We start from the raw sequence: 23,363 nt of genomic DNA, 5'->3' as shown, positions 1-23,363 counted from the left end.
ATCCAGGGCTTGAACTCAGACCTGGAGCAAGCAAACCTGATAGACATTTACAGAACTATCCACCCCAAATCCACAGAATACACATTCTTCTCAGCACCACATCACACCTACTCTAAAATTGACCACATAATTGGAAGTAAAGCACTGCTCAACAAATGCAAAACAACTGAAATCATAACAAACAGCCTCTCAGACCATAGTGCAATCAAGTTAGAACTCAGAATTCAGAAACCGACCCAGAACCGCACAGCTTCATGGAAACTGAACAACTGGCTCTTGAATGTTGACTGGGTAAACAATGAAATGAAGGCAGAAATAAAGAAGTTCTTCGAAACCAATGAGAACGAAGACACAACGTGCCAGAACCTCTGGGACACATTTAAAGCAGTCTCTAGAGGAAAGTATATAGCAATAAGTGCCCATATGAGGAGAATGGAGAGATCCAAAATTGACACCCTATCGTCAAAATTGAAAGAGCTAGAGGACCAAGACCAAAAAAACTCAAAACCCAGCAGAAGACAGGAAATAACTAAGATCAGAGCTGAGCTGAAGGAGATTGAGACGCGAAAAACCCTTCAAAAAATCAATAAATCCAAGAGCTGGTTTTTTGAAAAGATCAACAAAATAGACAGACCGCTAGCCAGATTGATTAAAAATAAAAGAGAGAACAACCAAATAGATGCAATAAAAAATGATAAAGGGGAAATCACCACAGATTCCACAGAAATTCAAACCATCATCAGAGAATATTACAAACAACTCTATGCACATAAACTAGTAAACCTGGAAGAAATGGACAAATTCCTGGATTCCTGTGTCCTCCCAAGCCTAAACCAGGAGGAAGCTGAAACTATGAATAGACCAATAACAAGGTCTGAAGTTGAGGCAGCAATTAAGAGCCTACCACACAAAAAAAGCCCAGGTCCAGACAGGTTCACAGCCAAATTCTACCAGACACACAAGGAAGAGCTGGCACCATTTCTTCTAAAACTATTTCAAACAATCCAAAAAGAGGGAATCCTTCCCAAATCATTTTATGAGACCAACATCATTCTGATACCAAAACCTGGCAGAGACCCAACAAGAAAAGAAAACTTCAGGCCAATATCCATGATGAACATAGATGCAAAAATCTTCAATAAAATATTGGCAAGCCGATTGCAACAGCAAATCAAAAAACTTATTCATCATGATCAAGTAGGATTCATCCCGGGGATGCAAGGCTGGTTCAACATACGCAAGTCTATAAATGTAATTCACCACATAAACAGAACCAAAAACAAAAACCACATGATTATCTCAATAGATGCAGAGAAGGCATTTGACAAAATTCAACAGCCCTTTATGCTAAAAACCCTCAATAAACTCGGTATCGATGGAACGTATCTCAAAGTAATAAAAGCTATTTATGACAAACCAACAGCCAATATCATACTGAATGGGCAAAAACTGGAAGCATTCCCTTTGAAATCTGGCACTAGACAAGGATGCCCTCTTTCACCACTCCTATTCAATATAGTACTGGAAGTTCTAGCCAGAGCAATCAGGCAAGAAAAAGAAATAAAGGGTATTCAAATAGGAAAGGTGGAAGCCAAATTGTCTCTATTTGCAGACGACATGATAGTATACCTAGAAGACCCCATTGCCTCAGCCCAAAAACTCCTGAAACTGATAAGCAACTTCAGCAAAGTCTCAGGATATAAAATCAATGTGCAAAAATCACAAGCATTCGTCTACACCAATAACAGACTTAAAGAAAGCCAAATCAAGAGCGAACTGCCATTCGCAATTGCTACAAAAAGAGTAAAATACCTTGGAATACAACTCACAAGGAACGTAAGAGACCTCTTCAAGGAGAACTACAAACCACTGCTCAACGAAATCAGAGAGGACACAAACAGATGGAGAAACATTCCATGTTCATGGTTAGGAAGAATTAATATCGTGAAAATGGCTATACTGCCCAAAGTAATTTACAGAATCAATGCTATCCCCATCAAGCTACCATTGACTTTCTTCACAGAACTGGAAAAAACCACCATGAACTTCATATGGAAACAAAAGAGAGCCCGCATAGCCAAGTCAATTCTAAGCAAAAAGAACACAGCTGGGGGCATCACACTACCGGATTTCAAACTATACTACAAGGCTACAGTCATCAAAACAGCATGGTACTGGAACCAAAACAGAGATATAGACCAATGGAACAAAACAGAGGCACCGGAGGCAACACAACATACATACAACTATACAATCTTTGATAAACCTGACAAAAACAAGCAATGGGGGAAGGATTCCATGTTTAACAAATGGTGTTGGGAAAACTGGCTAGCCATGTGCAGAAAGCAGAAACTGGACCCCTTCCTGACACCTTACACTAAAATTAACTCCAGATGGATTAAAGACTTAAACATAAGACCTGGCACCATAAAAACCCTATAAGAAAATCTAGGCAAAACTATCCAGGACATAGGAGTAGGCAAGGACTTCATGAACAAAACACCAAAAGCATTGGCAACAAAAGCCAAAATAGACAAGTGGGACCTAATGAAACTCCACAGCTTCTGCACGGCAAAAGAAACAGTCACTAGAGTGGATCGGCAACCAACAGAATGGGAAAAAATTTTTGCAGTTTACCCAACTGACAAAGGGCTGATATCCAGAATTTACAAAGAACTCAAACAGATTTACAGGAAAAAAACAAACAAGCCCATTCAAAAGGGGGCAAAGGATATGAACAGATACTTTACGAAAGAAGACATATATGAGGCCAACAATCATATGAAAAAATGCTCATCGTCACTGGTCATCAGAGAGATGCAAATCAAAACCACATTGAGATACCATCTCACGCCAGTTAGAATGGCGATCATTAAAAAATCTGGAGACAACAGATGCTGGAGAGGATGTGGAGAAAAAGGAACACTTTTACACTGTTGGTGGGAGTGTAAATTAGTTCAACCATTGTGGAAGACGGTGTGGCGATTCCTCAAGGCCTTAGAAATAGAAATTCCATTTGACCCAGCAATCCCATTACTGGGTATATATCCAAAAGACTATAAATCCTTCTACTATAAGAACACATGTACACGAATGTTCATTGCAGCACTGTTTACAATAGCAAAGACCTGGAATCAACCCAAATGCCCATTGATAATAGACTGGATTGGAAAAATGTGGCACATATACACCATGGAATATTATGCAGCAATCAGAAATGATGAGTTCGTGTCGTTTGTAGGGACATGGATGAATCTGGAGAACATCATCCTCAGCAAACTGACACAAGAACAGAAAATGAAACACCGCATATTCTCACTCATAGGTGGGTGATGAAAAATGAGAACACATGGACACAGAAAGGGGAGTACTAAACACTGGGGTCTATTGGGGGGAAAAGGGGAGGGCCAGTGGGAGGGGGAGGTGGGGAGGGATAGCCTGGGGAGAAAAGCCAAATGTGGGTGAAGGGGAGAAGAAAAGAAAGCACACTGCCATGTGTGTACCGACGCAACTGTCTTGCATGCTCTGCTCATGTACCCCAAAACCTATAATCCAATAAAAAATTAAAAAAAAAAAAAAAAAAAGAAAGTTCAAATGTATTATCATCATTTTAAATATACATATACTTATCCATAATGAGAAAGCAAGTAAGAGAATACATATATTATATTCATAGGGAAAAAGAATTAAAAACTAAACCAAAAAAATACACATTTAGTTTGATGGCAGGCATTACAGGTGATTTTTACTTTCTTTATATGGTTCCATATTTTTCAAATTCCATGTAATCAGATGCATTGGCATCAAGAAAATGAAACAAAATTGTGGCTGGGGGCAGTGGCTCATGCCTGTAATCCTAGCACTTTGGGAGGCTGAGGCAGGTGGATCACCTGAGGTCAGGAGTTAAAAACCAGCCTGACCAACAGGGTGAAACCCTGTCTCTACTAAAAATACTAAAGAATTAACTGGATGTGGTGGTGCGTGCCTGTAATCGCAGCTACTAGGGAGGCTGAGGCAGGAGAATCACTTGAACCCGGGAGGCGGAGGTTGCAGTGAGCCGAGATCACACCATTGCACTTGAGCAAAACTCCGTTGCAAAAAAAAATTTTTTAACAAACGTTCATTTTTTAAAGGCTCCAATTTGCCCCTTCTTCATTTCTTCTGCCATTAACTTACTTCCTGAGCCCTCATTATTTCATGCCTGGATTATAACATACTCCAAGCTGATTTCTCTTATTTCTCTCTATGTATACACATAGAATTGCCTTCTAAAAGAAATAATCCCTAGTTTTGCTGATCACTCAGGCATTGGAGAAATGTTGAAAATACATGGTTCCTGTGTCTCAAAAAATATATAACCTAGAGGGGACAAACATCAGAACTCAACCACATACATAACGAATAAACACTAAAGTCAGTCGTATGAACTACACCCCATCGTTTACAAAACGAGAAAGGAGGCTGGCCCCAAAGAGTCCTAAGAAAAAGGGGGGCAAGACCTGGAGGCCAGGGATGCGACATCAACAAGACATCATTACAAGGGAAGAAGCTTCACATGAGGAGGGTCTGAGCTAGAGCCACAGTGGGGCATGGAGAAGAGGAAAGATGTTTATGAGATAGGAGGGTTTCATGATGAATTGGATGCAAAAATCAGGACAAACTGAGAATTACCAAAATGTGAGGACTGCACAACTGGGTGGAGGAAGAGGCTGTTCACTGACAGAAAACAGAGAAAGGAGTTCGTGTCACTTACTGTGTTTGAGTCTAACAGTCATTACTCCTACGGCATCTCACCGGGAGTTGAGATCTGCCCACTAGCAACATCTTTCTTCTAAATAGGTCTATCTCTACTGCAAACATTTTCCTCTCTCCCACCTCTCCATAAGCATCTTAGCAGCATTAGTTAAGTCCACTCAAAGCAAATATATAATATTTCAAAGTGTCTGTTGACAGATAACAAAGCAGTCATTATATTTTATATAAATGGCTAGTAAGAAATTCATTAAAAACACCATTTTTTACAGTTTTCAAAGACCTTATTAAATTATCTTCAATCTCACCTCTGTCCACAATGAAGTTCCTCGTCCTAAGGATTCCTCTTGTCTCAAAGACATGAGAAAAGTTGAGACATCAGAAAGTGACACTTTCTCCTGGGCAGGGCAGGAAAGATTTTAAAAATTATATTAAAATGTTTAATTGAATAAAACCAATGTGGAAGCAACCAAGTATACTATTTAAAGTAGGCTATCATTAGCTAAATCAAAAATAAGCTATATTTTAAAAAGAAAATATTATTCAACTTTTAACATAAAGATACCATGTTAACTTAAATTTGAGGTTACTATCTTAAATGTGGTCACAATCTTAAAAACATTCTATAAGAAGAAATTACTTTCAATCAAAATGTGAGGCTGGACTCGGTGGCTCACACCTGTAATCCCAGCACTTTGGGAGGCCAAAGGGGGTGGATCACCTGAGGTCAGGAGTTTGAGACCAGCCTGGCCAACATGGTGAAACCCTGTCTCTACTAAAAATACAAAACTTAATGGCCAGGCGCGGTGGCTCAAGCTTGTAATCCCAGCACTTTGGGAGGCTGAGGCGGGTGGATCACGAGGTCAAGATATCGAGACCATCCTGGTCAACATGGTGAAACCCCATCTCTACTAAAGATACAAAAAATTAGCTGGGCATGGTGGCGCATGCCTGAAATCCCAGCTACTCAGGAGGCTGAGGCAGAATTGCCTGAACCCAGGAGGCAGAGGTTGCGGTGAGCCGAGATCGCGCCACTGCACTCCAGCCTGGGTAACAAGAGTGAAACTCCGTCTCAAAAAAAAAAAAAAAAATATATATATATATATATATATATATGTATAAAACTTAGCCGGGTATGGTGGTACATGCCTATAATCCCAGCTACTCAAGAGGCTGAGGCAGGAGAATCACTTGAACCTGGGAGGCGGAGGTTGCAGTGAGTTGAGATCACGCCGCTGCATTCTAGCCTGGGAGATGAGAGTGAAACTCCGTCTCAAAAAAAAAAATGTGATTCTTTTTGATGCTACAAAAATGACCCCCTAAGAAAACCACCTAGATCTTCATTCCCTTAAGGTTATGTATCTTGAATTAAGATACCTTACTCTGTGTAGGTCAGGCGATGGCAAAAACCACTCACAGCCTGCTTTGTAAATAGTTTTATTGGAACATAGCTAGTGCCTGTTTATCTAGTTCAGAAGTTGCAAAGGGGATCATAAAGCCAGCTGCAAAGCTTAAAAAACGTCTGCTACCTGGCAGCAGTGCCACAGAGTTTTCTGACCCCTGTAGGAAACAATACTTATTGAGGCTCTGTAAAAAGCACAGAGTAAGCATGGTATACATTCCTTGAATGCTGATACAGGGGAAGATGAGGGAAAAAGTATAGAGGGAACAGGGCATAAGCTCCAAGAGTCCTCTCCCAGTGGGCCACCCAGGACACCCTTAGCTCCCATAGCAACAAGCTGTAACAACACAGTGAAAATCTCCATGAAGCTCACTAGAGACTCACGGAGATTTTCACCAGGGAAGCTCACTAGAGACTCAGTGCCTCAGGCTTTTACTGGGACGTGGTCATGTAGGCACCCTTTGCTTCATACATACTGAAATTCCAGACTCCCAGAAGGAAAGCAGGTGTTCCACATAAACCACATTGAACAAACACTTTAGATACAATAAGCACTCTTAGCAGTTAGGTTAGTGTAAATGCTCCCAAAATCCAAGGTCCCAGTGTCAGCCAAGGGCCAACCTTACAAGCAGGCCTTTCTGATGGTAGTATCTTAGGTCTGTTGTGTTAACTCATTTCTGCATACCCACTCACTTAGAAAGACTCGTAAATGAAAGCAAAAGATAAACTTACCACATCCAGCAAATTCATAGCTGTCTGAAGAAGGTAGCATTGGGCTGCCCCTCTCAGGAGAATTTGATGTGTGATCATAGTGCAATGAATAACGTCCCTGACAGCAAAATACAAAAAAATGCAGTTCCATATTCCCAAAGGCAATTCTGATCATTTGCGATCATCGAAAAGTTGATTTATAACATCTACAATTTCTAATGCAGAAAATCAGCAGAATTTCAAAGGTATTATTTCCCACTATGGCCTCCACTAGAGCTCAATTTTAATATGAAACAATTCTCTTTTAAAAATAAGACTATAAATGAAGTTGCTTTTAAAGAAGTTCGTATTTATTGAAATACTTTTGTCTCCTCAAATTCCTTTTTACTGACATTTTAAAAATACTTTCTAACAAATATTATTGCTGATATTTTATCTTTAGTTTTCTACTTACGAATGCATTTTAAAAAAACTTACTGGCCTATTTGAAGAGGTCAAAATTCAATAGCAAATAGTTCAGTACTCACTTAAACTAGTAATTTGTGAAACAAAGTAAGTTCAACTATATGAATAATTTTTTTAAAGTTTGCTTTTTCTTATGTAAAATTAAGAGCTCAAACATCCCAATGCCAACATTAACTATAACCATTTACTGTAGATTAAAGCAGATGAAAAACATACACATGGATGGAAAGTCATGGCAAATAACCATACAAGTACCTATACAGAGTAAATTACCTGAGAGCAAGAAGCCCATCTATACCCAGGGCCTTGTATCTTGGCACGTTTGCCAAAGCCTTAGATAGAAACAAAATGGGAACAGCACACCAATGTCTACTTGTCATCTTCCGAATAAACTTCAATAAGAAGCTACCTGAAAGAAAATGTTGCAAATTATCATTGTTGCCAGTAAGCACAGGAAAAGAAGCTCAACACCATTAGGTCTTAGAGAAATACAAGTTAAAACCACAGTGAGAATCCACTGCCCAAACACGGCTATAATCTAAAGGACAGACAATAATCAGCGTTGGGGAGGATGCGGAGAACCCAGATCCCTCACACAATGCTGCTGGGAATGAAAAATGGTGCAGCCACTGTGGAAAACAGTGTGGCAGTTCCTCCAAAACTTAAACAGAATTACCATATGATCTGGCAATTCTACTTCTAGGTATGTATCCACAAGAATTAAAAATGTGTTCCTACAGAAACTTGTATATGAATATTCATAACAGCATTACTCATAACAGTTGAAAGTGAAAAATCCAAATGTCTACCAATGAATGAACAAAATGTGAAATATCTATACAGTGAAATATTCAACCACAAAAAGGAATGAAATGCTGAAACATGCCACAACGTGGATAAACCTTGAAAACACTATGCTGACTAAAAGAAGCCAGACACAAAAAGCCATGTATTTTATGATTTCATTTCCATGAAATCTTGCAAATATGCAAATCTACAGAGACAAAGTGAACTGGTAGCTACCAGGGGCAAAGGGCAGAGAATGAGAAGTGACGACTATTAACAGGCCTGGGTTTCCTTCTGAGGGTGATAAAAATATTCTGGAATTACAGTGGTAATGGTAGTGCACCGTTGTGAATATACTGAACACCACTGAATCAAATGGTTTAAAATGGTGAATTATATCTCAATAAAGCTCTTGTAAAATAAAAAGTTAATTTTATTTCATTTTTATTTAGTAAGATTTCTACTCTACTATAGAGATTTTGACACCCACGAAGCTATGGTTTTTTTTAAAGATAATTTTTTTTTTCAGACAGTCTCATTCTGTTGCCCAGGCTAGAGTGCAGTGGCTCAATCTAGGCTCAATGCAACCTCCGCCTCACGGGTTCAAGAGATTCTCCTGCCTCAGCCTCCCGAGTAGCTGGGATGCCAGGCATGTGCCACCACGCCTGGCTAATTTTTGTATTTTTAGTAGAGACAAGGTTTCTCCATGTTGGCTGGCTGGTCTCAAACTCCTGACCTCAGGCGATCTACCCACCTCGACCTCCTGAAGTGCCAGGATTATAGGGGCAACCCACTGCACTCAGCCGGTAAAAGAATAAATTTTTTACGATTAGAAGCCATTCTTCTACTTGAGATGTTAAGGAAAAACAGGATAGCAAGTATTAATGGTTAGTGGCCTCTAGTATCTACAAACAGTAACATCTTTCTCATAGGCTGTTTCTTGACTACCTTGGATCTAATCTTGATTATTTACATTTCTATTTTGAGATACAAAGGGATAGTGCTTCATTCTGTCCTCTCTGCTAATGTGTGTTTTGTTAAGGACTCTCAGCTCATGCAGTTAGTGAAAATGTCTGTTTTCTCAAATAGTTGTGGAATGACTTTTAAGAAATCCTCAGAAGCTCCTTAAAGGGTGTCTATTTTTTATCTTCCAAAATACCTAGCATGAAAGATATTCAGAATACACAGAAGATACTCACTGGAAATTGGTGACTGAGAAATGACTACATAACTGTGAATGAACGTTTTAGTTACTCTCTCTTTCTGAACTCCTGGCCTCAATTGTTCTCCCTTCCATTTGCACCAATTAAATTCAGTAAATCCCATCTTTTGCCTAAAACCTCACTCATGACACCAGGAAGATGACAATGGCCAAGCTTCCATTTTATGTTGATTCAACACATTTACCAAGCATCTGGAATATGCCTGGCCCTGGACCTCAAACACCTGGCTCTCAAATTCTAGGAAGCCCTGGCCAACTTTATTTCACTCGTGTGCTACTGACATGCGAGGCGGCAACGTGGCTGACAATTTCACCCCCATATGGCTGCAGCCCAGAAGCTTAATTAAACTTTTGAAAACTACCAAACTAAAGAATGGCTCTAATAGTTCTCTTTCCCAGTAACTCATTTTTTAAAAGAAGTATTCAAAACAATCAATTTTCTATAAAGTCATGATACACAGACCACATTGTCCCTTTTTTCTGATGTATGAATAGATATTGCCATTGGTCATCTTGTCACTTTATTTGCAGATTAAATACAAAAGAAAAAATACATATTTCATACCTAGGCTCACTTTATAAATCACAAAGGTGGGAGTGAATCAAGGATTCACAAAGCAGAGTAGGTCCTGCTGCTGCTGCTCAGCAAACAATCACACGGTTTTGTCCTTTGCCTTCCAACCTTCCTCATTAGAACACATCTCCAACCTGAAGATCCGGGATGGTTCCAGGACAAGGTCTTACATAAAATAAGTAATTTTTTTTTTGAGACAGTCTTGCTCTATCGCCCAGGCTGGAGGGCAGTGGCACGATCTTGGCTCACTGCAACCACTGCCTCCTGGGTTCAAATGATTCTCCTGTCTTGGCCTCCCGAGTAGCTGGAACCAAAGGTGTACACCACCATGCCCAGATAATTTTTATATTTTTAGTACAGATGGGGTTACGCCATGTTGGCCAGGCTGGTCTTGAACTCATGACCTCAGGCGATCCACCTGCCTTGGCCTCCCAAAGTGCTGGGATTACAGGCGTGAGCCACTGCCTCTGGCTTATTTTTTCTATGTTTCTAAGTCAGTATCTATAAAGGGACAACTTGCCACAATGGGTATTCTGTTTACAACTTTTCCCTAAAAGCAGGTTCCCTCTTTCTTGTGTATATTTTACTAATCTTGAAACTGAATAGTAGACAATTACAAAAGATGGCTAAATTGCAGTGCACCTCCTAAAATGCCCTCCATGCTACTCATGCCAATACTGATCAGATGTTATACACAATGACTAAAGTGTACTCAAAAACGATACTGTGTAATTCTCAGAGAATATGCATATCCTGGAAAAGGAAAGCTTTTGAAAATATTTATTATAATAGTTGATGGTACTTATAACCAATCTTGCTAAAAACAAACAAACTGTAAATTAATGCATTAAAAAAAAAAAAACCTTTACTGACACATACTCTTTTTTTCTTCTGGAAGAAGAGAAATATAAGCAACTAAAAACTTCTGTAATTTCAATCCCAATGGAGAACAGCTTCCTATTGGCTGGCCTGAGGACCTACAGACAGAGAGGGAGGGGAAGCAAATAGTTAACATTTATTTACAAGTGATTACACTGAAACTAGCCTACATGGACCATGGCCCAAAAGTCCTTCAACAGTAAAACAACCAGACCATCTTATTTTTCTGAACCTGCATTTTACTTTTCAGTAAAATTCAGAAAATCTTTCTGATTATAGAAACATCAGGACCTTGTAGAAAAATGGACGTGAGTTAATAATCTACTACTATACTCAGGATTTCCTTTTTGTGACACTTTCTCTTCCACATATATGAATCTTGCTAAATAATATCATAAAAAATAAGAGCCTGAAATGACAATTTAAAATTATATTTAATTGTTCTCAACATATAATCCAATGACTCTAAATCTTCAGGTCTAAAACAAAAGAAGTAACATTCATAGCAAAGACATATATTAGTAATAAGTTACTTTTGCAAGAGCACTTAATTGTTAACATCTACTGAAGTTACATTTTTTCTGCTATATGCTTCTTCCAGAACATTATCTGCTAATTGAACAAATTAGAGTGCAAGAAAACTGAGGACGTTTCATAATAAATGTGTTTGTTGACTCTTAGAAAACACCAAGATCTTTTCATTGGTTTTACTGCTCTCCAGCTGTCTAATTGCTTCAGAAAATGATTCGATAGTAATGAGTTATTTGAAAACCAAAAATAATTGGCAAATCAAATGTTGCTATGCTCTTCAATATTATTAAACTAGACTAAATATTAATACAACTTGGCATAGACTAATTAAAAATGTTTCAAGAAATTGGCTGAGGGGGATGTATTTCTGTTTAGAGACATACCAAACAGCAAGACTCACAACTATAAATTTAGTTAATGTTAGAAAGACAACATAATTTCAAGAGCAAGGGAAATTTCTGAAGATAGAATTGAAGAGTCATAAATGATGCTCAAAAAAATGAAGCTAAGGTACAATCCTGACAAACTTCTCACTGTCAACCTTTTCAAAACATAACTGTGGCCTGTAAGTAGAGAGAGGATGAATAACAGCAGCCACTGTCAGATATGGAAAGGTCTGAATAAACCCTGCAGTACTGAACTGAAAGTGGATGTCCTGGTGTGGATTCATGGTTGCTAATATGGATGGATGGATGGATGGATGGATGGATGGATGGATGGACGGACGGATGGATAGACAGGCATTGAAACAAATACAGATGGGTAAGTCTGGTTAGCAGACAGAGCTAAGAAAGATACACACAGAGGGAGAGGCAATGATCAAGTAAATGCAGTGAAACATTAACATTTGGGGAGTATGGATGAAAGAGAAAAGAGAATTCTTTGTATTATTCTCAAGACTTGCCTACAAGTCTAAAACAAATTCAAAAGAAGAAGGAAAATAAGTTTAAAGTGTTGGTTAGCTAAAGTCATTGCAACTTCCAAGAGATCAGAAAGCAGGAATAGGGAGAAGAAAGTGAGTTGTAAAAGACATGGTTTCCAACAGCCCAAGAATGGAGGAGCTCAAGGCAGAAAAAAGGAAGCAAAAAAAAAAAGAAAGGAGAAACACTTGATGCAAATCAGATGCAAGAGTAACAAATACAGAAAGGACCACGTGATGAGAAAAACTTGACTGTCTAGTCAGCAACATACTGTATATATCAAATGCATCAAACAATCTGGTCATGTCTCCTGACATGAAATTTATGTATCAAATACATCATAACAATGTCTTTTTACCTGCTATACAGAGAGCTCTCTGAAAGTGCATCCATTAGTGGTCCAATAACAAACTAAAAAAAAAAAAAAAGACACATAATTGATACTAAGTTGTAAATGCAATTTTGAAATCAGCTTCCCTGACAAGGCATCCTATGCTGGCTTACAGAACACCTGCTAAAAGCAAAGCTGATCTCTTACTCTGCAGGCTAAATTTAGTGATGGTCCTGGAGGGGAAGCTTAATTCTACCCGAAAAACAAAGTAACTACAGAATTTTCCCACCTGATTAAAACTTATGCCATAATAAGAAGAGAGTTCATGCGTTGGGTCAAGAAGGAAGAAAGGAAGCCAAAGAAGTAACATATGCTAGATAATAAAGGTAATGATAAGAAAACCAAAAAGATACTCTAGAGAAAGCATAAGACCCTATGCCTAGAGGATAAAGAAATTATACTCAAAAATTAATATTAGATACTGGTCAGAAAAGCAAGCTTACATGAAGTACAGAAAGAATAGAATGCAGAAACATGAGGTATATCAATATATCATAGCATATATTAAGACAATTAGAAAAAAACCAACTTAGGCTAGGCACAGTGGCAAACACCTATAGTCCCAGCACTTTGGGAAGCCAAGGCAGGCGGATCTCTTGAGGCCAGGAGTTTGAGATCAGCCTGGACAATATGGCAAAACCCCGTCTCTACTAAAATTACAAAAATGAGCCATGCATGATGGCACACACCTGTAGTCCCAGCTACCTGAGACCCTGAGGCGTGAGAATTCCTTAAATCCGGGAGGTGGAGGTTGCAGTGAGCCAAGATCAAGCCACTACACTCCTGCACTCCAGCCTGGGCGACAGAGTGAAACACTGTCTCAGAAAAAAATAAAAATCATATCACTATCTGGGAAATAAATACAATCATCTTTTAAGAAAAAGAAGCAGCAACAGCCAGGCATAGTGGTTCACGCCTGTGATCCCAGCACTTTGGGAGGCCGAGGCAAGTGGATCACTTGAGGTCAGGAGTTCGAGACCAGTCTGGCCAATATGGTGGAAACCCGTCTCAACTAAAAATACAAAAATTAGCCGGTGTGGTGGTGGTGCCCACCTGCAACCCCAGCTACTCGGGAGGCTGAGGCAGGAGGATCACTTGAACCTGGGAGGCAGAGGTTGCAGTGAGCTGAGATCACGCCACTGCACTCCAACCTGGGCAACAGCACTAGTCTCCATCTCAAAAAAAAAAAAAAAGCTACTGAAAAATAAAAAAGAAAAAAATTGACTTAGGTCACCTTTAAATGAGAGGCAGATTACTCTACCTAATGTCATCATGGGACACACAAGGCACCGTAATATAAAACTTAAAATCACAGCTGTAACTCCCACTGCCTCTGCCTCGTGTAGTTCCTGACAAATGGAAGTACGGATTCTAATAAATATTGCTCAGAAGGCAATCTCTGTTTCACATAGTAGACAACAGCAATTCATTGAGTCAGAACTGGGAAGCAGCATCACTAAACAGCAGTGATCAGTGGCTCAGAACCATGAGAACAGGATCACCTGAAAGCTTCTGGACCACAGTTTTCCTACGGTGAAAACTTGACTTTGCTTATGATTCTTGACTTACGCTGTTTTGAATGTTGATAACGTAGAACTACTTTTCCACGATGGTAATAATGCAGGCAGTTCTACTGTTCTGCTTGCTGAGAAACAACACAAGCTTTTTCCAAATAGGATGGCTAGGTTTAGAGAATTATGATTTGTTGGATGCAAATCTATGAACTGTTACCTGCTGATGCAGAGTCCTAGTGTATTTTTACCATTCATCTTTCAACAACGGAACAAGGAAGGGGACAGGCTGTCATACCTCAGAAAATTCTGGTGAAAATGGAAGAATCTTTGTTTCATATAGCTCCAAAAAGTGGATAACACCTTCTTTGGTCAGGATTTTGTTTTCACTGTCAAACATTCTTTTATAAATACACATATGCCAGGATGGGTGAAAGAGCCAATATGCTGTGAAAATAAACAGCTAATGTTGATATTTGATTCTTTGTTTTGCCATAAAGACTATATACTCATAAATACATGTATAGACAAACACAGTTACTTCATTATAACACTATAAAAGTTTTTGTTATTGTTTTTTCAGAGACAGGTTCTCACTCTGTCACCCAGACTGCAGTGCAGTGGCAAAATTCTAGCTCACTCCAGCCTCAAACTCCAGGGCTCAAGCAATCCTCCTGCATCAGCTTCCTGAATAGTAGGCCTATAAGCATGCACCACCATGCCCAGACAATTTTTTAAATATTTTTTAGAAACGTGGTCTCAGTATGTTGCCCAGGCTGGTCTCGAACTCCTGAATTCAAGTGATCCTCTATCCTCGGCCTGCCAAAGCACGGGGATTACAAGCATAAGTCACCATACCCAGCCTGTTTCCAGTCACAGCCGAGTACGTACTCTTACTGAATAACCAAAATAATTTTGGTATTCAGTATTCTGCATTCAGGCAGCTTTGTTTTGATTGGCTGTAAATGGGCCAGGCGCAGTGGCTCATGCCTGTAATCTCAGCACTTTGGGAGGCTGAGGCAGGTGGATCACATGAGGCCAGGAGTTCAAGCACAGCCTGGCTAACATGGCAAAACTCTGCCTCTACTAAAAACACAGAAATCAGCCCAGGCATGGTGGTACTTGCCTGTAACCCCAGCTACTGAAGGGGCTGAGACATGAGAATCACTTGAACCCTTGGACCTGGGAGGCAAGGCTGCAGTGAGCCCAGATCCCACCACTGCATTCCAGCCTGGGCAACAGAGTGAGGCTCTGTCTTGAAAAAATAAGGAAGACTATAACTGAATGCTATAGCTGCTACAGTGTAGAAAAATTAAATACTACCCCACACATGCAGGTTGGAACTTCAGATTTGGAACAGTTTCAACCAATTCTTCTCTTAACCCACTTCAATCCATTTTTCACACAGAAATCTGAAACTGTCACTCCTCTGCTTAAATTCCTTCAACATCTCCCCATTATTCTTAGAACAAAGTCCAAAGAAGGCATGAATGGATCCTGACTGCCACTCCAACTTCATCCCTTGCTCCACATACCAGCTCTGCTGCAGCCCTGCTGGTCCTTCTGTTCCGCCTCCTACAGCTGCTCCCATCTCAGGGCTTGCATGCCTCCTCAGCCTGGACTCTCAGCTTAGATGTGATCCTAAGACAGGCCTTCCCTGACTACCCCACTCACCCTTCAGTCCATTTCATCAGCCCCTCATCTGTTCCCCTCGTATACCTTACAATCCAAACTATTTTGTCATAGAAAAAAACAGAAGTCAGGTGAAAAATACAGCAGCTCTCTCACCACTTTACCACCAGTAATTACTAGGTTTTGCACCAACTAACATACTAGACACTAAGTAAATATTTATTAAGTAAATAAATGCGTGAGCAAATAAAAAAACAGAATAAATGAATATCTTAGAGATGTTTTCTCTTTTGAAATATCTTTTAATTCTATTAGAGAAAAATACTCAGCATCTTTAACCCATGACATTCTATAAATAAATTAATCCATTATTTGTAATTTACACCAAGATGCTTGTTCAACTCTTTGGCAATGGTAATTTTTCGAAATCAGTCACTGCTATTTGATTTGGTTTGCCAAGAGCTGTGGGCAAAATGCAGTAATAAGAGCATCGTTTTAATGGTAAATGCATAAGGGAAGTCACAAGAGTCAATTAAATTCTAGCCCCAGGTGTAACTATAGATGCTTATGTTCTGTGAAAAATCCCAGGATATCAGAAAACAACTACAACAATCAGATGAATAAAGCTCAGTTCCTAAGGGGTCAAACTATTAAAGTTGTAATTATCTAGAGTAGGCACTAAAAACCATTTACCTAGGTTAATTCTCATATGTAAACACAATAATGTAGCATTTTAGCATTCATATGAACATAAAACACTGTTGGCCTGCATTTAGCTGTTTCATTAATCTACATTTAATTTTATAGAATAAGTTTAGGAAGCTCCAGCTTCACTGTGTATCTCCTAAAAAGCTCTCCTATGATAGTGATCAAAGGCTTACAAACAGTATTTAAAATTATATCCTGGTATTTTCTCTTCCTAAGAAGTACAAGATACAGAACAATAATTGAAAGCTTAAGAAAAGTAACTCTAACAAACACTGGAAAAGATATACTAAGAGAATAAGAATGAAAGGCAGTTAAAAGATACATTCATACCAAAGAGCAACTGTTGACCAAGTGCGGTGGCTCACACCTGTAATCCCAACACTTTGGGAGGCCAAGGTGGGTGGATCACCTGAGGTCAGGAGTTTGAGGCCAGCATGGCCAACATGACAAAACCCCGTCTCTACTAAAAATACAAAAATTAGCCAGGCATGGTGGCACATGCCTGTAATCCTAGCTGCTTGGGAGGCTGAGGCAAAAATAATCACTTGAACCCGGGAGGCAGAAGTTTCAGTGAGCCAAGATCATGCCACTGCACTCAAGCCTGGGCTACAGAGCGAGACTCCATCTCAAAAAAAAAAAAAAAAAAAACAGTGAGTACTAAAACCACAGATTCTATAATCATTAAAACCCTAGGAATTTATCTTTTAAGGAAATGTGCTGAGATATTTATAGATAAAATGACAGGACATCTAGTGATGTGCTTCAAAACCATTTAGTGAGAAGGGAACAGGAAAGACTACATAGGATACGCTAAGCAAGGCTGGCCATGAGAGGATCGTCATTTGAGAGTGTGAGTGCGCCACACACGCTCTCCTCCTTCTATAAATGTTTGAAATTTTCCATCACCACAGTTTAAAAAATTAACCATATCTAAATTATAGAAAATTCTGCAGCTATTTAAAATTGTGTTCTTAAAGACTATTTAAGGATATGAGTAGACGGATATAGATACTATGCTAAGTGAGGATATAGATACTATGCTAAGTGAAATAAACATGGACAACATGACCCACGGGGTGTATCTGGAACGGTAACAGCTATTATATCTTGGTAGCAGCGTTACAAGATGATTCATATTTTCTTCTGTAACTTTTATTGTTTCTCAAAATCCTCTACAATGAACAGGAATTAGTTATAAAATCAGAGGAGAAAACCATGAACGTTATTAAAAAATCAAATAAAAGTAATCATTACCATTTTCCTCTGATACCGCATATTCAAACAGATTGTTCAGCTTTGGTAAAACTGGCTTTATAACATGTATCTAAAAATAAGAGCATAAAAACATATGAAATGAAAATACATCAGCACTTTATGCTTTACGACAAGCTATTTGGGTGATGAGAGAAACGTTCAAGTTTTAGAATGGCAAGGGAAGAGCAAATAAGATTGAATTTTTTGAATAATTTAGGTTAACTGAAAGTATTCTTCAATTTCCTGAAAGAACTTACATTCTAAGTTACATTTATGCCAGAAAACAAAACATACTTGGATTCTATCATCACCAGCTATATCTGAGTTGATCTTTTTGTATTGCTTTCAATGAATGTTTTTAAAAAAGAAAAATTATCTACTGTAGGATTTGCTGAAATCAAAAAAACACTTACCTGATTTCCTTCTAAAGTCTCCATAATTAAAATATAATTTTCCCAAAACTTCAGAAGCTCATCTTTTTTCTTCTCAGACCACCAAAACAAACTTGGGCCTGATATGGTTTAAAAAAGAAAATTAGTTCTTCCTTTTGCAAATTTCATAAGTGTCTCAACGACAGCAGTTCTTGAAATAACGCCACTATTACCAAATGTATTTTCTAATAATGGAGTTGTCCCTGTATCAAAGCCTGGATAGGAGGCTTGGGAATTTCAGAGGGAGATTTTTTTTTTTTTTAAACTGGGATTACTATTTTGGAGTTCTGGGTAAAAATGACAGATTTGCACATTTAAGCTCTATTTTCTCTCCCCAAGAATCTCACTATAACAGTAAAGGAGCCACCGAATCCACCTGGAAAGTTTGTAGCGTGCACTGAAAGAAAATACAGCAACAAATGCCAAACCCAGCTCAACTACTAACTAGACTAACTCCACGCCACAAAGTAAGGGTGCCTATCCCTTGACAAAAGTATTTACTTCCGTCTCTGTTATTATAATAAGATAAAAAAAAAAAAAAAGCGACTCCATAACCAAACACTACAACAGAGAACAAACCCAAACTTAGATGGTCCAGGTATCGAACTTGCAGATAACTATAATTAACATGCTAAAGGATCGCATGGAAAAGGTAAACATGCATAAACAGATGAGCAGATGAGGATTTTCAGGAGAATAACTCCAAAAGTGTCAAATGGAAATGAGAGAATTAAAACATGACGGCAGACATAAAGCAGTGTTTGATGGAGTTATCGGACATACAGAAGCTTAAAAAAAATCCTATTTCAGGAAACTGCTACAGAATGCACTGCACTGACACAAGCGACTAAAGCAAAAAAGAGGAAGATATGAACTACAGGAAATGAGATCCAACAGGGCACCCGAGTGAAGGCAATCCCGGGGTGAGGGTCTGTGCACCAGGCACAGGGAGACAGCAGCCACGTCTGGGCATGTAAGAGGACGCTGGGAGAGACTTCTTCAGGAAAACTTATAAAATCTCTGATGAGGGCGGGCACCGTATCACCTGGGGTCGGGAGTTCCACACCAACCTGACCAGCATGGAGAAATCCCGTCTCTACTAAAAATACAAAATTAGCGGGGCATGGTGGTGCATGCCTGTAATCCCAGCTACTCCAGAGGCTGAGGCAGGAGAATAGCTTGAACCTGGGGTAGGGGAGGGGGCGGAGGTTGTGGTGAGCCAAGTAACACCACTGCACTCCAGACTGGACAACAAGAACTAGACTCTGTCTTAAAAAAAAAAAAAAAAAAATACACCTCTGATATCTGATTTTGTAGAGGAAAGATTTAGACAACTGGCTAAGAATTTAAGACAGAATTCATGATAAGTATAGAAAGAACCAAACACATTTTAAAATGTCAAAATTTTAAGAACTCTGCGGTGGGTTTGTTGAAAATAAGAAAAAAAAAATTTAAGAACTCGCAGGAAGAGAAAAAGTATCCATTTCCTACAAATCACCTGCGAGCAGCATTTACAGTCATAATTTTATAAATGCTGAACATGCTTTTAACCAAAATTTTAACTGTGACTATATTTTATGATATAACTAAGACATACTAGGTCAAGACATAGCAGTAAATCCCAAAATATTCCATTGAAAAAGGCAACAGGATTTGCTTTCTGTAACAGAGGAAATGGGAATCATGGGAAACATGGATAGACTATTGCTTATCCTTAAAACTGCAAAATAACTTATTCATTCAACTATATGAATGTTTAACTTTGATGATTTTTCAAATGTTTTCCAGTGAAAACTCACGGGATGATCATACCCATCTGCGGACTGTTCAAATATTTACTATCTAATGTTTTAAAATTACTTGAAAATATAACCTCACAACTTCAAATGAGAATCCTTTACCTGGAATAAACGGTCAGCTGCAGTTGAAAAAGTAGAAATATTCTATTTTGAGACAATTTTGAGTCAATCTACTTAGTACTTTGATAGTTCAAACGCAAATTTAACATGCCTGAAGTCAAACCAATCAACAGTCGCCTGTAATCCCAGCACTTCGGGAGGCCGAGGTGGGTGGATCCCTTGAGGTCAGGAGTTTGAGACCAGCCTGGCCAACATGGTGAAACCCCATCTTTAAAAAAAAAAAATTAAAAAGAAAAAAAAAAAAACAGTAACATACCTCCTTGAAGGGAGACCTTGCTGTTTCATTACTCTTCCACAAAATAGTAGGGAGCACAGCTCAACAATGTTAAAAAGAAAAACTGATTCATTCTATTAAATCAATAGCAAAAATACACTCGAAAGGTCGACATGTTAACAAATATTAGTAAAGCCTGATCCTAATTACCAGGGGAAATTTCAAAGGAGTGTGATGGCCTCTTCGACGCTTAATTCTGACACTCCAAGACTCAATTCACTGGTCAGTACAGATAATTTTTCTTTCAATTTGATAGCTATCAACCATGCCTACTGGGATGAATCTGCCATTAAAACCGCAGATAAGGGTCTGTAAAATCTTGCACGGGCTCCATCATCTTCCTAAACTATTCCACGGGTGCTGTATTCCACCGGCTATGGGTCAGAACGTTCTCAACCACAGTTATCTGTGTCACTGCGAGAACACCCTCGAGAGGGGGTTCCAAAGGTTTCCAGGCTTTAGGGGAGCAACCCGGAAAAAACAAATTCTGTATGGATCGAAGTGACGACCCCAAGAAGCTAAATTTCAGAAGCAGGAAGGCTCCCCTCCGGGGCAGCCAAGTAGACAGGACTGGGCTGGGGGGCAAAGAGGTGGGTACCGTTTCCTTCCTGGGGCCCGCAGGTGCAGTTGGCTCCCAGCTCCGCCGACACCTCCACCGCCCTCTGCAGCAGGTAGCGCGCTCGCTTGCGCGTCAGGGCGTCCGCGTGGCCCAGCCCCGCCTGCACCGTCCTCCAGAAGCGCCAGCAGCGCCGGGCGTCTGGGCCCGGCTCCCGCGTGCCGGGGGCGCGGTCGCCGCCCGGCTCGGGCAGCAGTTTCTCCGCAAGGGCGCTCAGGACCAGCAGCTTCGCCTCTACGTGGCCCGGCCCCGGGGACGTCCCCGGCGCGACCAGCCCGCCCCACACTGCCCGCAGCGCCGCCCCGCCGCACTGGACCAGCACCGGCAGCAGTCGCCCGGCCACCAGCGCCGCCGTGTCCTCCGCGGGCCCGGCCTCATCCCCGTCCCCGCCCCCGCCCAGCGCCAGGGAGACGGCGGCGCCCGCCACGCGCTCCAGCAGTGGCCCGTCGTCGCGGGGCCGCAAACAGGGCCCGACGGCCGCCAGCACCTCCACGGCAGCCTCGGTGCCAGGCGCGCGCCACCCCGCGAGCAGATCGCGCAGCGCCTCCTCCGCCAGCGCGGTCGCCAGCTGTGGACCCCGGGCCAGGCGGGCGCACGAGCGCAGAGCCGCGCCCGCCGCCCTCAGCACGCGCCGGCGGTGGCGCGGCGGCAGACCCGGGTCAGGGCTGCCCGCCGGGCGCCCGCGCAGGTTCCGCAGCAGCGGCACGAGGTACTCGGCGGCCACCTCGCGCGCCGCCTCCGGGAGCGCGCCTCCACCCCCGCCGCTGCGCGCCTCCTTGTCCTCGAGCCGCTGCAGAAGGAAGCGCAGTGTCTCCACGCGTTCCGCGGACGCCTCCCCGCGGCACAGCGCCCCAAGCAGGGCCCGAGGGTCCCGGCTCTGCGAGAGCAGCGCTTCGGCGAGCACCCCCTCCATTTGCCGCGCGCCCGCCCCGCGGGCCCGGGCTCCCAAAGGAAGGCGCCGGCGTGCGCGATGCGTGCGCACAGGACAGGCCGGCTCCTGCGTGCGCGTGCGCGACGGAGCCGGGCGCGCGGCCGCTGAGAGGGGGATCCCAGCCAGACTCGGTCCGGTTCAGCGCGTCTTGGGTTCCTGCCACCAACCCTGCCTAGAACCTATCTGGTTTCTTGTTTTTTGTTTGTTTGTTTGTTTGTGAGACAGAGTCTGTTCTGTCGCCCAGGCTGGAGTGCAATGGCCCGATCTCGGCTCATTGCAACCTCGGTCTCCCAGCTTCCCGCGATTGTCCTGCCTCAGCCTCCTGAGTAGCTGGGATTACAGGCTGGGACTACAGGCATATGCCACCAAGCCCGGCTAATTTTTGTATTTTTAGTAGAGACGGGGTTTCACCATGTTGATCAGTCTGATCTTGAGCACCTGACTCGTGATCCGCCCGCCTTGGCCTCCCAAAGTGCTGGGATTACAGACATGAGCCACCGCGCCCGGCCTGATCTCTTGTTTATTTTTAGGGGGAGAAACGAGGCCCTCCTTAAAAGTGAATGTACCGACTCCAACTCCATCGATTCCTGATTGGAGGTTGGTCTGCCCAGGACCCTAAATCAGGCTTGCGTGTGAGCGTACACAGGTTCGCAGAAGGCGCACACCGCAATCACCTTAGATTATTTTCAGAAGGTTGCATGCCGGGCACCATCCACAAAGAGAGTGACACGATAGGTCTAAAATTGGTTCTGGACATCTGCATTAAAAATAATGAATTCGGCCAGGTGCGGTGGCCCACGCCTGTAATCCCAGGACTCTGGGAGGCCGAGGCGAGCGAATCACGAAGTCAGGAGTTTGAGACCAGCCTGGCCAACATGGTGAAACCCCGTCTCTACTAAAAATACAAAAATTAACCGTCTGTGGTGGCACATGCCTATAATACCAGCTACTCGGGAGGCTGAGGCAAGAGAATAGCTTGAAACCATAAGGCAGAGGTTGCAGTGAGCCGAGATCGTGCCATTGCACTCCAGCTTGAGCAGCAAAAGTGAAACTCTGCCTCAAAAAGTAAGAAGTAGTAATGAAAACACAAGAATGATTTAGACTTAAGGCCAGAAGTGAGAAGTATTACCGGTGGAGCGTGTCCAGGCTCTTGAACAAAGAATTGGACAAAACGCACAAACAAAGCAAGGAAAGAATGAAGCAACAAAAGCAGAGATTTATTGAAAAAGTACACTCCACAGGGTGAGAGCTGACCTGAGCAAGCCGCTCAGGGGGCTGGTTACCAATTTTCTGGGGTTTAAATACCTGTAGAGGTTTCCATTGGTTACTTGGTACACACTATGTAAATGAGGCTAAAATGAAGTTACAAAGTTATTTACTTGGTGTACGCCCTATGTAAATGAGAGGGTATTTCCTGTCATAGCTGAAGTGTTTCCACCTGATTTGGTTCTAGG

General features: G+C 41.4%; 1 protein-coding gene across 19 annotated transcripts in view; it reads right to left on the bottom strand.

The window, feature by feature from the left end:
* TARBP1 (tRNA guanosine 2 -O-methyltransferase TARBP1) overlaps positions 1 to 21,965 on the bottom strand; it is an 85,662-nt gene extending 63,697 nt beyond the window's left edge. For all 19 annotated transcript variants that reach the window (XR_013530000.1, XR_013529999.1, XR_013530002.1 and 16 more), the window contains exons 1-9: positions 20,961 to 21,965; positions 18,152 to 18,249; positions 17,739 to 17,808; positions 14,443 to 14,591; positions 12,601 to 12,653; positions 10,792 to 10,889; positions 7,604 to 7,739; positions 6,887 to 6,983; positions 5,061 to 5,150 (exon numbers count right to left, since the gene is read on the bottom strand). Coding sequence is in view for 2 of the 19 variants with exons in the window: in XM_008985787.5 (XP_008984035.4) it covers positions 5,061 to 5,150; positions 6,887 to 6,983; positions 7,604 to 7,739; positions 10,792 to 10,889; positions 12,601 to 12,653; positions 14,443 to 14,591; positions 17,739 to 17,808; positions 18,152 to 18,249; positions 20,961 to 21,891 (1,722 nt within the window). In the remaining 17 variants the exon portion in view is untranslated. The remainder of the gene's footprint in view (positions 1 to 5,060; positions 5,151 to 6,886; positions 6,984 to 7,603; positions 7,740 to 10,791; positions 10,890 to 12,600; positions 12,654 to 14,442; positions 14,592 to 17,738; positions 17,809 to 18,151; positions 18,250 to 20,960) is intronic.
* Between the last annotated feature and the right edge of the window lie 1,398 nt (positions 21,966 to 23,363).

The sequence above is a fragment of the Callithrix jacchus genome, chromosome 19 (genome assembly GCF_049354715.1).
Source record: "Callithrix jacchus isolate 240 chromosome 19, calJac240_pri, whole genome shotgun sequence".
In the NCBI taxonomy this organism is placed as follows: domain Eukaryota; kingdom Metazoa; phylum Chordata; class Mammalia; order Primates; family Cebidae; genus Callithrix; species Callithrix jacchus.
The sequence above is the reverse complement of the archived record's forward strand: the minus strand, read 5'-3'. Positions and strand labels throughout refer to the sequence as shown.